This window comes from Musa acuminata, chromosome BXJ1-1 (genome assembly GCF_036884655.1).
Source record: "Musa acuminata AAA Group cultivar baxijiao chromosome BXJ1-1, Cavendish_Baxijiao_AAA, whole genome shotgun sequence".
Lineage (NCBI taxonomy): Eukaryota > Viridiplantae > Streptophyta > Magnoliopsida > Zingiberales > Musaceae > Musa > Musa acuminata.
In genome coordinates, this window is record NC_088327.1 from 33,941,225 (window position 1) to 33,954,257 (window position 13,033).

The 13,033-nt window shown below is 39.4% G+C and overlaps 1 protein-coding gene and 1 pseudogene across 2 annotated transcripts in view; one reads left to right on the plus strand and one right to left on the minus strand.

The window, feature by feature from the left end:
* Positions 1 to 1,314: 1,314 nt before the first annotated feature.
* LOC108951866 (dirigent protein 17-like) overlaps positions 1,315 to 13,033 on the minus strand; it is a 33,674-nt pseudogene continuing 21,955 nt past the window's right edge. The window contains exons 2-4 of the transcript XR_001976437.2: positions 6,254 to 7,984; positions 3,776 to 6,132; positions 1,315 to 2,782 (exon numbers count right to left, since the gene is read on the minus strand). The product of XR_001976437.2 is annotated as a dirigent protein 17-like (transcript). The remainder of the gene's footprint in view (positions 2,783 to 3,775; positions 6,133 to 6,253; positions 7,985 to 13,033) is intronic.
* On the plus strand, positions 3,316 to 5,642 carry LOC135679560 (respiratory burst oxidase homolog protein B-like). Its single transcript, XM_065193439.1, has 8 exons — positions 3,316 to 3,360; positions 3,717 to 3,830; positions 3,922 to 4,026; positions 4,124 to 4,341; positions 4,958 to 5,108; positions 5,201 to 5,296; positions 5,391 to 5,506; positions 5,579 to 5,642. The coding sequence occupies exons 1-8, from the start codon at positions 3,316 to 3,318 to the stop codon at positions 5,640 to 5,642; spliced, it is 909 nt and encodes a 302-aa protein (XP_065049511.1).

A 13,033-nucleotide genomic window follows, 5' to 3' on the forward strand; every position in this document is an offset into this window, starting at 1 on the left:
TCCTTAAGATTATGCCTCCATCAACAAGAAAATTTCCAGATAATGATTTGATCAACATCATGTCCTTAAGATTATGCCTGATAATGATTTGATCAACATCATGTCCTTAAGATTATGCCTCCATCAACAAGAAAAATTCCAGATAATCGTCTGATCAACATGAACCAGGAGGGAGTACAGAATGTCCTTAAAATGATTTAAGATTATTCATTCATCATAAACTCCAAAGTGCTGTTGGCACTACTATTCTTCAACCCCCAGTTTCCTTAACCCATCTCAAAAGCGTGCAAACACACAACCACAACCATGTCCTGATAAAAACAAGACCCAAAATATCACCCTACGTGTCCTCAAAGAGTAATGATCCCATCTTGAGGAAAATATGATGATGGTGATGATGATATTTGTGCAATGTTGTTGCTACTTCTTTGTCTATTAACAGAAAATAAAAGAGTTGAAGAAACTATCCTCAATAAGCCTCCCATTGATATTAGCAGCTACATAAAATTACTAGTATGAAGATGGCCACAATATTTCTCTACTAAAGAAAGATCTTTCACTTCCTTTCTCTATTACTGAAAAGGTGGATATTCTTAGATAGGAAAAGACATTTTAATCAAGAAGCGATTACTTAAATTCATTATTTGCTCACTACCTTATGAGTTATGCATCACTAGTCGAAGAGAAAAATAAAAAAGAAAAGAAAATGGTGGTCGTCTCACTCGTAGGAGTAAGACATCTTCCTGTCATATCCATCTCCTTATCAAGAAAATTAAATGGGAAGACAAACTCATGACAAGTGTGCTTGACTAAATCAAATAAAACATTTTTCTCCTTTATCTTTCTAAAAGTTGGGCACTCTGAATGGCTAGATTATTTGTGATGGATGCATCAACTTTGACAAAATGCGTCAATGAAAGCAAAGCATGATGGAGCAACAAATGAAGCACAAAGCGGCCATCTCAGAGTTTAAGATAATACCTAATGTTAAAAAGCTTAAATCAGCCGAAGCGATATGGTTCCCACTTCCTACTGAATCCAATAATGCAAATACCAAGTGCCCGAATCAGTTGATTTATTACAACGTGAGCAACTTGGACAATAGCAATGAAGAGGGAGTCTCAGTAGGTGACACACTTCAGTCTTTCACATCCAATGGGCCATCAAAGACATGCAATTTGTTCATTTAGCAGTTGGATCGAGTGATATGTCTTCATAAAAAAACAGACCCGATTATCACAGATAATGCAATCAACCGACATCAATCGTTGTCTATTAATTAAAATAAAATGCTAATTTTCAGTTCAGATAACGTGTCAAAAAATATCAATTTATTTTAATAAACAGTGCAGGAACTCAAAAAGACAATAATAGTCATTATTACCATCACATTATTTATATGATGATTGCTGCATCATTGATATGGTCATCATGATTGGTCATTAAATTTTAAACCATGACCATGCAAGAAGATGCCATATAACCTCTGGATTCCAGCAAATGCAAGCGCAAAACCATACAAAAAGATAAATAAACAAGATATCTACACAAGAACCAACAAAATCTAATGATGGCTTGAAGGAATTTCTCAATAAAAATCATATTTCAGAATATGTAACTTGACTGACCAGTTCACTTCGAGGATTGCACTCCACTTTGGAAGAAGCACAGCCGCATCCAACTTCGTTCATTCATGTGTGGAAGAGCCACATGCATCAGAAAAGCACAAAACCCAATCTTCATAAGATATTATGAGACAATAAGTGGCAAAAACAGTTGTCACTTTGTTTGGACAACCACAGAGAAAGGCAGAGAGATGCAGCCATGCACTGTTTAGTCCAAATCACCTTGATGGCACAGAAACCACTTGTCCTCTCTCATGAAAACCCAAAAGAACACAATTGTATTGGACAGCAAAACCTCAACAACATAATTTACAATATGGATATAAGCCTAGAGATATTAAGTTCCAAACCCAGCATAGCCTCATTCGAATGAATCCACCATCACATCATAAACAGAGGAATTATGGTTGGGTATTCTCCACTTGGTGTCCTCATCAGAAAAACACAAGGAAAAAGGAAGGCCATTAAGGTACTTGAAATATTTCTCCACTTCATATGGGGCAAGCCTTCCTCTTTTGTCAGCTATAATTTCTACACACCCACACTTCTCTCTATCTATTCTCCACACACGCCCATACTGCATCTTTCCAATAGAGAGGCAAAAGAAAACATTGATTCAGGCAACCTTTACCCATGGAATGGGATCACCACATCATATTGTGGATATTTCAGAGATTGATACTTCGATGCACGAGCTGGAGACTGCCTTGTTCATGGCAAACTAGACCAATCAGCTCCCAGACAGCTGCATATAGCTGGTACCAATGTTGCACAACCAAAGGCTGAATCATCAACTGAGTTTCAAGGGCAACCCATTGTTCCAGACACCAAATATCATGGTCAAGGTGCAGGGCTTGCTTTGCAGTGTGACATGGAGAAGCATCCTCATAGTAAGATGAGCGGGATTGTTTCCAGCCCTCATAAAGGGTTTCGCTTCCTTGATAAGAGTTTGGCAGGGGAAGGAGGATGGAACACCATTTGAGAAGCAGTTTGACAAATCTGCAACGAATGGCAGGCTTCAGAAGGAGAACTTTGGACCTTGTATAGGCAAGCTACTCTTGCTTTACCCTGCCTGCATGTTGCTTTTCTTTGTTATTTCTTAAGAACAGATATCCATCATGACGAATTCTCTTTTGGGCATATAGACTATAAATTTCCTGCAAAAACACAAACAATTTTTTTTGTTAAGGCAAGGGATGAAGACGGGTTTTGATTCCAAGATCTTACCATGATCTGTCAAGAAAACAAAGAGTTAGACATATGTTATGGCCATTGCAAAGAAATCTATGTAATAACAGAAGGAAGATTCCCAATAATTCTATCTTTTGTTAAAGTAATTACTAATTATACATGTGATCAGATTGAATTGTCAACCATTATCAATATTGGTTTTCTTACCATATTTCTAATAATAGTTTAGCCTCCAAAAGTAATATTCACACAGAAAACAGATTTATCAGAGTGAATTCAGGAATCAGTATACACAGTTCCAAAGTTGGGCAAATTATACCAGAACAAAAAACTGGCAATATTAGGACCACCAAGCTGAAACTATCTACAGAAATATATTTATATAACACTCTCAAAGACAAATTTGATTATGACATTTCTGTTTTTAGTTTGTATCACATCTGATTCATACAAGCAGTCATAGCAACAAAACTAAACCTGATTTAATAAACACGAAGGCATGGCTGAGTCAAAGGACTTCACTGGGAAGCTATTTGTGGCTTTGGCAAGACCAAGGAACTAGGATCCTGAAAATGGAATAATGAAAGAAGAGCTCCACGAGTGTTGGAAAGCAATGACAGAACAAAACTTTGTTTCTCGTCTACGGATATTCTTTGACATGTACATACCTGCTGCACTTAATCTTTTTTGTCTCTACATTAATCATGACATCCATATGATACAATTTGATTTGCTCATTTTGCTAAGGTGTGACAAAAATGGTGACGGAAAGCTTACAGAAGATGAAGTGAAAAGAGATGAGCAGTAGAAACGTTTAACTAATTGCAAAGATTTTTAGTCTGGAATGCTGCTTTTGCTTGAAATGTGAGGATTAGATAATATAGATGGTGTCCTTAAAAGGTGATCAAATTGAGTGCCTCAGAAAACAAGCTTTCAAAAGTCAAAGCACATGCTGTTACCTATGCAGCTCTTGTCATGAAGGAGCTTGACCCCGATAATCTTGGTTACATCGAGGTAATATGATGTCCTTCCAGTTCACATTTAAGTATCAGAAAAGGATAACATTGGAAAGCAGAGAAACACCACTTATAATCTTCTACTTCAGATTGCACAACTTGAGACTTTGGTTCGAGGCCTGGTTAACTCACAAGGATCTGAGAGAACACTCAGAAGGTCACATGGGCTTGGAAAATCAAATGACAACAAGGCTGTATAGACACCGGACCAACAGACCTGTCAGAAAGACTGCAGATTTTATTCATGAAAATTGGAAGAGAAAATGGGTTCTTTCACTATGGATGATGCAGAATACAGCTCTAGATGCGTGGAAATTTGAGCAGTACAGAAGGAGGTCAGCTTTTCAAGTAATGGGCTATTGTGTCTGCATAGCCAAGGCTGCAGCTGAAACCCTGAAGTTGAAGATGGCTCTGATTCTCATCACTGTTGGCAGAAATATGCTTACAAGACTTAGATTAACTGCTCTTAATTCAATATTCCCATTGATGACAACATCAACTTCCACAAGGTAATTATAGGATTTCTGCCACACGATAAACTGAACTCTTTCATAATAGACCATATTCTTGACTTACCATAAATTAAAATACAGATCATTGCATCGGCAATAGCTATTGGGACAGTAGTGCATACTCTTGCTCATGTAACATGTGATTTCCCAAGAATAATAACATGTCCAAAATCTAAGTTCATGACTACAATGGGGCTAAACTTCAACTACAAGCAGCCCACATATCCATCTCTACTAGCCAGTGCTCCTGGAGTCACTGGCACCCTCATGATTTTTATTATGACATTTTCTTTCACACTAGCAACGCATTCCTTCAGAAGAAGTGTTGTGAAGTTGCCATCACCCCTCCACCACTTAGCTGGCTTTAATGCATTTTGGTATGCCCGCCACCTCCTGGCACTGGTATATGCTCTCCTAGTAGTTCATTCCTATGTCATTTTTCTCACCAAGAAGTGGTACAAGAAGACGGTATGTTAATGACTACAATGGGGCTAAACTTCAACTACAAGCAGCCCACATATCCATCTATACTAGCCAGTGCTCCTGGAGTCACTGGCACCCTCATGATTTTTATTATGACATTTTCTTTCACACTAGCAACGCATTCCTTCAGAAGAAGTGTTGTGAAGTTGCCATCACCCCTCCACCACTTAGCTGGCTTTAATGCATTTTGGTACGCCCACCACCTCCTGGCACTGGTATATGCTCTCCTAGTAGTTCATTCCTATTTCATTTTTCTCACCAAGAAGTGGTACAAGAAGACGGTATGTTATGCTTTCTCTTCAGGAAATGGTGATCTCAAAACATGTACAACACACAGATATTATTGTCTTGACAATGACTCCTTATTTCACAGACATGGATGTACCTCACAATTCCTGTCCTTTTTTATGCCTGTGAGGGATTAATCAGAAAACTTCATGAGAAAAGCTATCGTGTGGCCATCATTAAGGTAAGACTACTCTTATCAATATTTAAAGAGCAGTGGAAGAATATCTGAGTCAAATCAAGGATATTTTCCTCTTGTTTTCCAATGTGCTACGCAGGCAGCCATATATCCAGGCAACGTCCTCTCAATACATGTGAAAAAGCCACCAGGATTCAAGTGTAAAAGTGGAATGTACCTATTCATCAAGTATCCAGATGTCACACCTTTTGAATGGTATGTCACAAGCTTCACAGGAAATATTACCGACATTCCTTTATTCATCTTTTAAATTTGATTGTGTGACAGGCATCCCTTCTCAATCACATCCACACCAGGAGATGGCTATTTGAGTGTTCATATTCGATCCTAGGGAGACTGGACCACTGCACTCAGGAACTTATTTGGAAAGGTTCTTTTAGGGTTCTGATAAACTTTCACTTTCTTTGCAAGAAACTATAATCACATTTCAAAATGATATATGAGCATTCTTCAAAACAGGCCTGCGAGGCTCAAGTTAAATCCAAGAAGGCTAATCTAGTTAGACTTGAGACCACAGTAATTGCAGATGTTGAGCATCAAGATACTAGGTAATAAAGAATCTTATATGTCCAAGTGGCACACCTCAATTATCTCTATCTGATGTCTCAAATGTGTCAAGCTTCAGAGAAAAATAATTCCCTTTTTGCTTATTTCCAAAGCTTTTCATTGATGGGCCATATGGTGCACCTGCTCAAGATTACAAGAAATACGATATTCTTTTGCTTATTGGACTGGGAATTGGTGCAACTCCATTTATCAGCATATTGAGGGATCTTTTGAATAATACACAGTCCCAACATAATAACTTCATATTGAAAAATCTGTTTCAGAAAAACCTTTAGTTAGAACAACTATTCATAGCCTGAAAGATTAATGAAGGAAATGCAGAATGAAGATGAACCAGATAGTGAAAACAAAGGAAATGGCCCAGGAAGGGCTTACTTCTATTGGGTGACCAGGGAACAAGGCTCCTTTGAATGGTTCATAAGTGTCATGGATGAAGTTGCAGAAAGTGACCACAATGTATCTCCTAAAAAACCATTGCTTCCTTCATACTCATTGAATATTCCAAAAAAGAAAAATCTGACAAATACATTATTCTACTTTTCAGAATGTCATAGAAATGCACGACTACTTGACAAGTGTGTATGAAGAAGGTGATGTTCAGTCCACTCTTATGCCGATGGTTCAGTCACTTCAACATGCCAAAAGTGGTCTTGATATTGTCTCTGGAAGTCGGGTAATTACCCTTTATCATAAACTTTTCATAATCTCAAAGAAAAGAAAAATGTTTGCTCCTTTCTGGCTAATACATGACAGATAAAGACACTTTGCAAGGCCAAACTGGAGGAAAGTATTTTCTGACTTGGCAAGCGCACACAAGGCCTCTCAAATAGGTTAGCTATATTCAATTGAACTGTGCAATTTGTATTACTCTAACTTCTAAATATGTGGAACTGCAGGTGTTTTCTACTGTGGATCTGCGAAGCTCACACAACAACTATGGAACCTTTCCCAGGAATTCAGCAATGATACCACTACTCGCTTTGATTTCCACAAAGAGAACTTCTAGCAGGGTCATTGGAAATATAGACTTGTGTAAAATTAAAACAAAAAGAAAAAACAGCAAGAGGTCATCTGATACTTTGAAAGAAGAATCCATAAACTGAATTTCCGTTGTTGAAGCTGCACTAAGTATTTATACATGAAGTAGAATCAAATAAATATTGAGAATCAAACATGATTTCCTGCTCTCCATTGCTTTCTAACAATAATCAAAATTTATTTGGATCAATTGCTTAAACTCCATATGGTAGTTTTAAGTAAAAATAATTCACCTTCTTCAATACAGTTTCTAATGTTCTAATTCCAAATCTTTTGCCTCTTAGCAAAATTCTTCAGCAGTGATATCAGTGAGTAGTCTTTCACCTTTCTATCTAAATTCAATGGGCCAGAAGCAGCTCCATCAAATTAAACCAAGGTTTCATATTCTGATAAATTTGACCAAGCTGCAACCTTTCCTGTCTCAGACAAACAGTTCTCGGAGTAACATATTTGAATATCCACTTCCTATTTTTTTAATCTTTTAAGTACCTTTTGCCTTCAAACTGCATTCACATTTCCTTGTGCTGCTTAAAACTATTTTTCTATCCATGTCACTTGTTTCGGATATTTGAAGCAGCTCTAGTCTTCTTTCTTCCTGCCCTTCTTTGTGTATCCTTTCCTTGTTCTGGGTAAATTTATTCCTGATGTAGAAGCAGATTGCTTTAACTTGCACATTTGCAAAGCCAAGGTTGTTAATGGAACAGAGATATCAAGTGGTAATAACACTTCCTCTAGTTCATGCCACTCGAGATCTTCAGAATCACCATCTTCATAAATCACTTTATACCAATTTACTTCAGTGTCAAACTTGACCACTGTTCCAGAGTAATACTGGTCTCCAAACAACTTCCGAACTTTCCTTCCCTCTAACCACTCACCAAAGCATGGGTCATTTATTGATCCAACACCAGTTATGTCCTTATGAACAGGTACAGAAGAAACAGGAAGCATAGGTGGCACACCATCAATTACAATAGCCGGCTCCCCAATCACCTCAAATACAACTGCAGGTTCCAATTCTTGCCCAAGGCACACTGTATCTATCATGATTCGTTCACGCAAAGTAAGCTGTCATACAAAAAAGTAGAGGAATGTGAAATGAGTACATAATATGAAATTTTCAGATAATTAAAGCTGAAGTGCACGATGATGTAATTGTAAAAATACAAAACCACACTTATAACAAATTTTATTTAATGGATTTCTTTTAGGCCAAGACAATGACAACAACAACAACAATTAATATTTTGACACCCTATGAAGCACCGACACATGCATTTGGTAGGTGTATCCTACCAAACACGTGTCGAACACGGATATGTCACCAACACGACCAGGCACATCTCCAGCCATGTCTTATTTATTTATTCATTTTATATTTTGGACACAACACGACTCCTATGTGCTTCGTCGTGTAGTGCTCGCGTGCAACCCTAAGCTCACGTGGCCCTCACATGACGATCCATCAACGTGAAATCTCATGATTCTTGGAGGATTTCTCGCCAAGATTGTAATGAATCTGGAGGATCGTTAGTGTTAAATTTTACGTAGCCCTTTGTCACTGATAATTACAAACCGAGGTGCACAACAAAGGGTTCCAAGTTTTTAGCGATATCCTCATTGGTCCTCTGGCCAAACTATGGAAGAGGTTGCTGATTTCCCCATTAGCAAAGCAAAATTTCCTCATTGGATACAACACGCCATCCACCACGTCCAAACTACGGAAGAGACCCTCTGACCAAACTATGGAAGAGGCTGCTAATTTCCTCACCGGCAAAGCAAGATTTCCTCACTTGAGACAACATGTCGTTCACCACAACCCATTGTAGGCCCCCAACGACCTCACCAACGAAGGAAGATTTCCTCATCAACTTGATTTTACTAGAAGAAACTCTGCCCTAAGCCCACCTATGTCAACCACGACCAGGCACGCCCATGGCGACCTCATCGGCATCAAGAAGCATTGTTGCTACTAGTGCACCCTTGGCAACCTTACTGACCCCGCCTGCGGCCGCACAGGGAGAACCCTATGTGGTCCTCTCTTTCTGCTTCACCTGTCTTTACATCTTCATCGCAAGGTACCATATGCAGTCCTCTCTTTTTGCTTCCCTGCTTCAGTTTGATTTCTAATGGATTCTGTTTTAATTTCTGGCTGCTTTGATTTGTTAAGACACACGCTCTCATTCCTAAGGATGTTTTCAATTATTCATGTTTGCTTATTGTACTTGCAAATTGGGTGATTGCTCAATTCATTATAGGTTCATTTATTGCATTTCCTTGATCTATTGTTTGTACTTTAGAAGTGAAGTAGCATAATTGTCGAGGTCAGCAGGTTCATCTCTGTCTTCAACAATTTGGTTGTATTTTGAAATTACTTAAAATACTTTCAATGTGATCATAAGAATAAAATGGAGAAGCTAGGCTCGGATGGAATTCTTGAACTTCAGATTTGGAAACTCTAATTTGGTTTATAATGAGGATCGAGGATTGTTACCAACAAATATGAGAGTCATTATGCTTCTTCTTTAGTACTAGCTTCTTAGTGATTATGAGCACCTAAACTAAGTTCTTCTACCTGAGTATAAATACTACAAAACTCATGTTAATCGAATATATATATATATATATATATATATATATATATATATATATATATATATATATATATATATATATATATATCTGTGTGTGTCCGTGCTTCTTGATGACATCCCAACTATTTGGGGTCGATAACATAATCTTTTTCCACCACTAAGCTATTGAATCTCGGATTTTGATAATGAAATTGATAGTGTTTATCTGATCTACATTTTGAGTAACACAGGAAGCTTCGATCAGGAAGAGACAATTAAAGCAGGAAGAATCATGTTGGGCCAGAGTGGAACATGTCAGAAGATTGGACGTCGAGTCGGAGGATCAGTCGAAGTATCGACAGAAGGCCTCAGGCCATAGGTTTAGGCATCGAGCCAAGAAGAGCAGAAATTGCGCTAAGGAAATTGAAGTTATGGAGATCAATTGGCCGATTGGGCAATAGGTCGCAAGTGAGGACGATACGCCAAAAAATCGGACGAGGCATCGATGAACCAATGACATGCCGGACAACATTTGATTAGCTTGGTAATAATTGTGTAGATCGAAGTAGGTTTTAAGTGTGTAAGATTAACTACGATAGCGATCAAGGCATAAAGAAAAATGAAGTCCCGGAGTCAAGAACGAGATATCGCTGGGAGTTCGAGAGTTCGTTGAAAGTCCGAATGTTCGTCGGAAGTTCTGTCGGAATTGACCGAGAAGTCCAGGAGCTTGCCAAAGAAGCTCGTCGGAACTCGCCTAGAAGATCGTCATGAAGTCTAGGAGCTTGTAGGGAGTCTGCTGGAACATTGCCGAGAGATAATCAGAATTTCGTCGGAAGATTGACAGAAGCTCGCCGGAAGAAACCTAGACTTACCGGACTTATTTAGCTTAGTGTATGCCTTAAAATTCGTAGTTAGCACATAATTGGGTTGGAATTTGGCCAACTCAATTAGGGGCCAATTAGGCCTAAGTTTGGACTGTGTTGGGCCAAGTGGAAGGCCCAAACAGTGACCCAACAAGTGGAACCGTCGTGGCACAATTCCGAGAGTGTCAGGCAGTAGTACCGCCCAATGTTAGTGCTGTAGGCGGTGGTACCGATAGGACCCGGGACACACGGGATGAGACATTTTTTAGCTCCAATTTTGAAGCCATTTGGGGTCTATAAATACCCCAGCTATTCCTGCATGGGATAGCAAGAATTGAGCATGAAATTGAGTTGAAAAAGAGGGAAAAATACTTGAGAAAAAAATTGGGAAACTCTCTTAGGATTTAGGATCATTTCTTCCTAGTATTTAAAAGTTTGTCTAAAGGGAGAAGTGAGGTCTAGGAGCAACGGCAGCGGCAGTGGCAACGGAGACAGCAGTGGCGGCAATGGGTGATAGCAAAGAGCAATGGTAGCAACAGCGAGCGACAGCGGAGAGCAGCAGCAACAGTAGCGGAGAGCAACGGCAACGGTAGGGGAGAGCAACGACAACGACAGCGGAAGGCAGCAGCGACAACGACAGCGGAGGGCAGCAGCAACAACGAAGAGAGGCAGTAGCAGTGGTAGCGGAGAGCAGCGACAACGGCAGTGGTAGCGAAGAGGGGCAACGACAACAGTAGCAGAGAGGAAATGTCAGTGACGAAATCGTGAGTAGAGTTGGGGTTGGGGGAAGTCGCGAGGGGGAGGATGCGAACCAACTAACACAAATGCGACCAAACCAGACCTAAAATGTTGGTTCGGTCGCCTGGTTTAAATCGGGCGCTCGCCTGAAGCGCTAGGCGCCTGGGCTCAGGTGAGCGCCCAAGCGACGCCTCTTTGAAGCACATCGCTTGGACGTTAAACGAGGCGCTCGAGCCTCACCATGCCTCACCCGAGCGCTTAGGTGAGCGCTCGAGCACCTTTTGAAATCATTGGTTCACAGTGGATGTTGGTGGGTTCGGGGCAGAGGTACCCTTAGTGCCATTGGTGCAATTATAGGTTTTCTCCCGCTAGAACCTCTTGTTGCACACCTTATAGATGAATCGAATGGTGGCTTCGTTGGTGAGGTCGTTGAGGGTGCACGATGGGTGGTGGTGGACGCAGGTGGGCTCGGGGCAAAGGTACACCCGACGTCACTAATGCAACTATAGGTTCTGCTCTCTTTATGCAAATGAATCAATTCATAACTATCGATGACAAAGGGGCATGCGAACAATTTTGGCCAGGAATCCTTGAAGAATCGTAAGATTTCATACTGACAATCCATCTCCACAAAGCAGATGTCCCTCACATGAGGGCCACATGAACTCAACGCTGCATGCAAGCGCCACGCGAGAAAGCGTGCAGGAGCAGTACCATGTCCAAAAGATAAAAATAAAAATAAATAAAAAAGACATGGCTGGAGACACATGTCCAACCGAGTCGACGACATATCTGTGTCCGACACATGTCTGACATGGAAATGCCCACCTAAAGCACATGTAGGTGCTTTATAAGTATCCATTACAATAAATTTCTAGAAACTATATTATATGCTTCCTCCAAATCAATAAAATCTTTATATGGTAGCCTTTATTCATGTTTTTTATCTTCATAACAAATAATGTTGAACAATAAAAGAAGTATAAAAAATGGCTAGCAACAAGGACTAACATACAATATATTTGAAAGTCATACGTGTCTATTAAGAGAAATAAGACCAATCCCTTGCACAATTTTTATACACAAGATACTTTCAAAGAAAATCAAGTTAAAGTGAAGAGAACTTATGCTGAATATATATACATAATTATGTTAACAACTATCCTCAAAGAGCAATTGCAAGACCTAGGGAGCAATAGTAATACACATGCACATTGAAATTCAAGATCATGAAATAGTCTAACCACTAATTCTACATAATTTAGAATAGAATTGGATACATAGACGGGTAGAATTACAATCCTTGAGTCATGTTGTGGCTTGCAAACTTTTGTTTCATGTGCCATGGCCCCATCATAGGTAGACAAAGAAACCTTTTGACTCGATGAGAACAAATAGAAAATATTTAGACAATGTGCTTATTAATTAGAATTTGCAGTTCAGGTAACTGGCTTGGTTAGGAACATTTAAAGCGATCAAACCTGCAAAAGATAGATGATCCAGGAGAATTAATCGTATAACATATTAAGTTTGTTAGATGAATTAAACCCAACTAATCATTAGTAAGTCTTAATCAGAGTCACATTCATCTGATTAAATCAGATCTGACTCAAGTTGTTAGAACCCTTGTAGATTCTAAACTTGGGGTTGATCTCTTTAGGGGATCGGCCTCCTTGGAACTCTATAGGGGTTCCTCCCTCCAAGTTGCTGCTCAAAGGCTGCAGAAAAGATTCATCTATTGCTTAACAAAAGAGGAAGAATACATGACTATTTATAGGGCTTCTAAACCCTAACTCCTAATAGGACTCCTACTCAAGACTCCTACTTCTAACCAACTCCTAATAGGACTCCTACTCAAGACTCCTATTCCTTTACAACTCCTTATTCTTCTCTAAGAAACAACCTCCTAACCCTAGCCGGCCTCTTCACCTCTTTAATAGGGG

What these genes read in the sequence shown, in the direction of transcription:
- LOC135679560 (XM_065193439.1), top strand. Translation starts at nt 3,316, where the DNA reads ATGGCTGAGTCAAAGGACTTCACTGGGAAGCTATTTGTGGCTTTG. An exon ending in ACAACATCAACTTCCACAAG is followed by an intron (nt 4,342 to 4,957) that starts GTAATTATAGGA and finishes GCATTCCTTCAG; the next exon opens with AAGAAGTGTTGTGAAGTTGC. An exon ending in AGAAGTGGTACAAGAAGACG is followed by an intron (nt 5,109 to 5,200) that starts GTATGTTATGCT and finishes CTTATTTCACAG; the next exon opens with ACATGGATGTACCTCACAAT.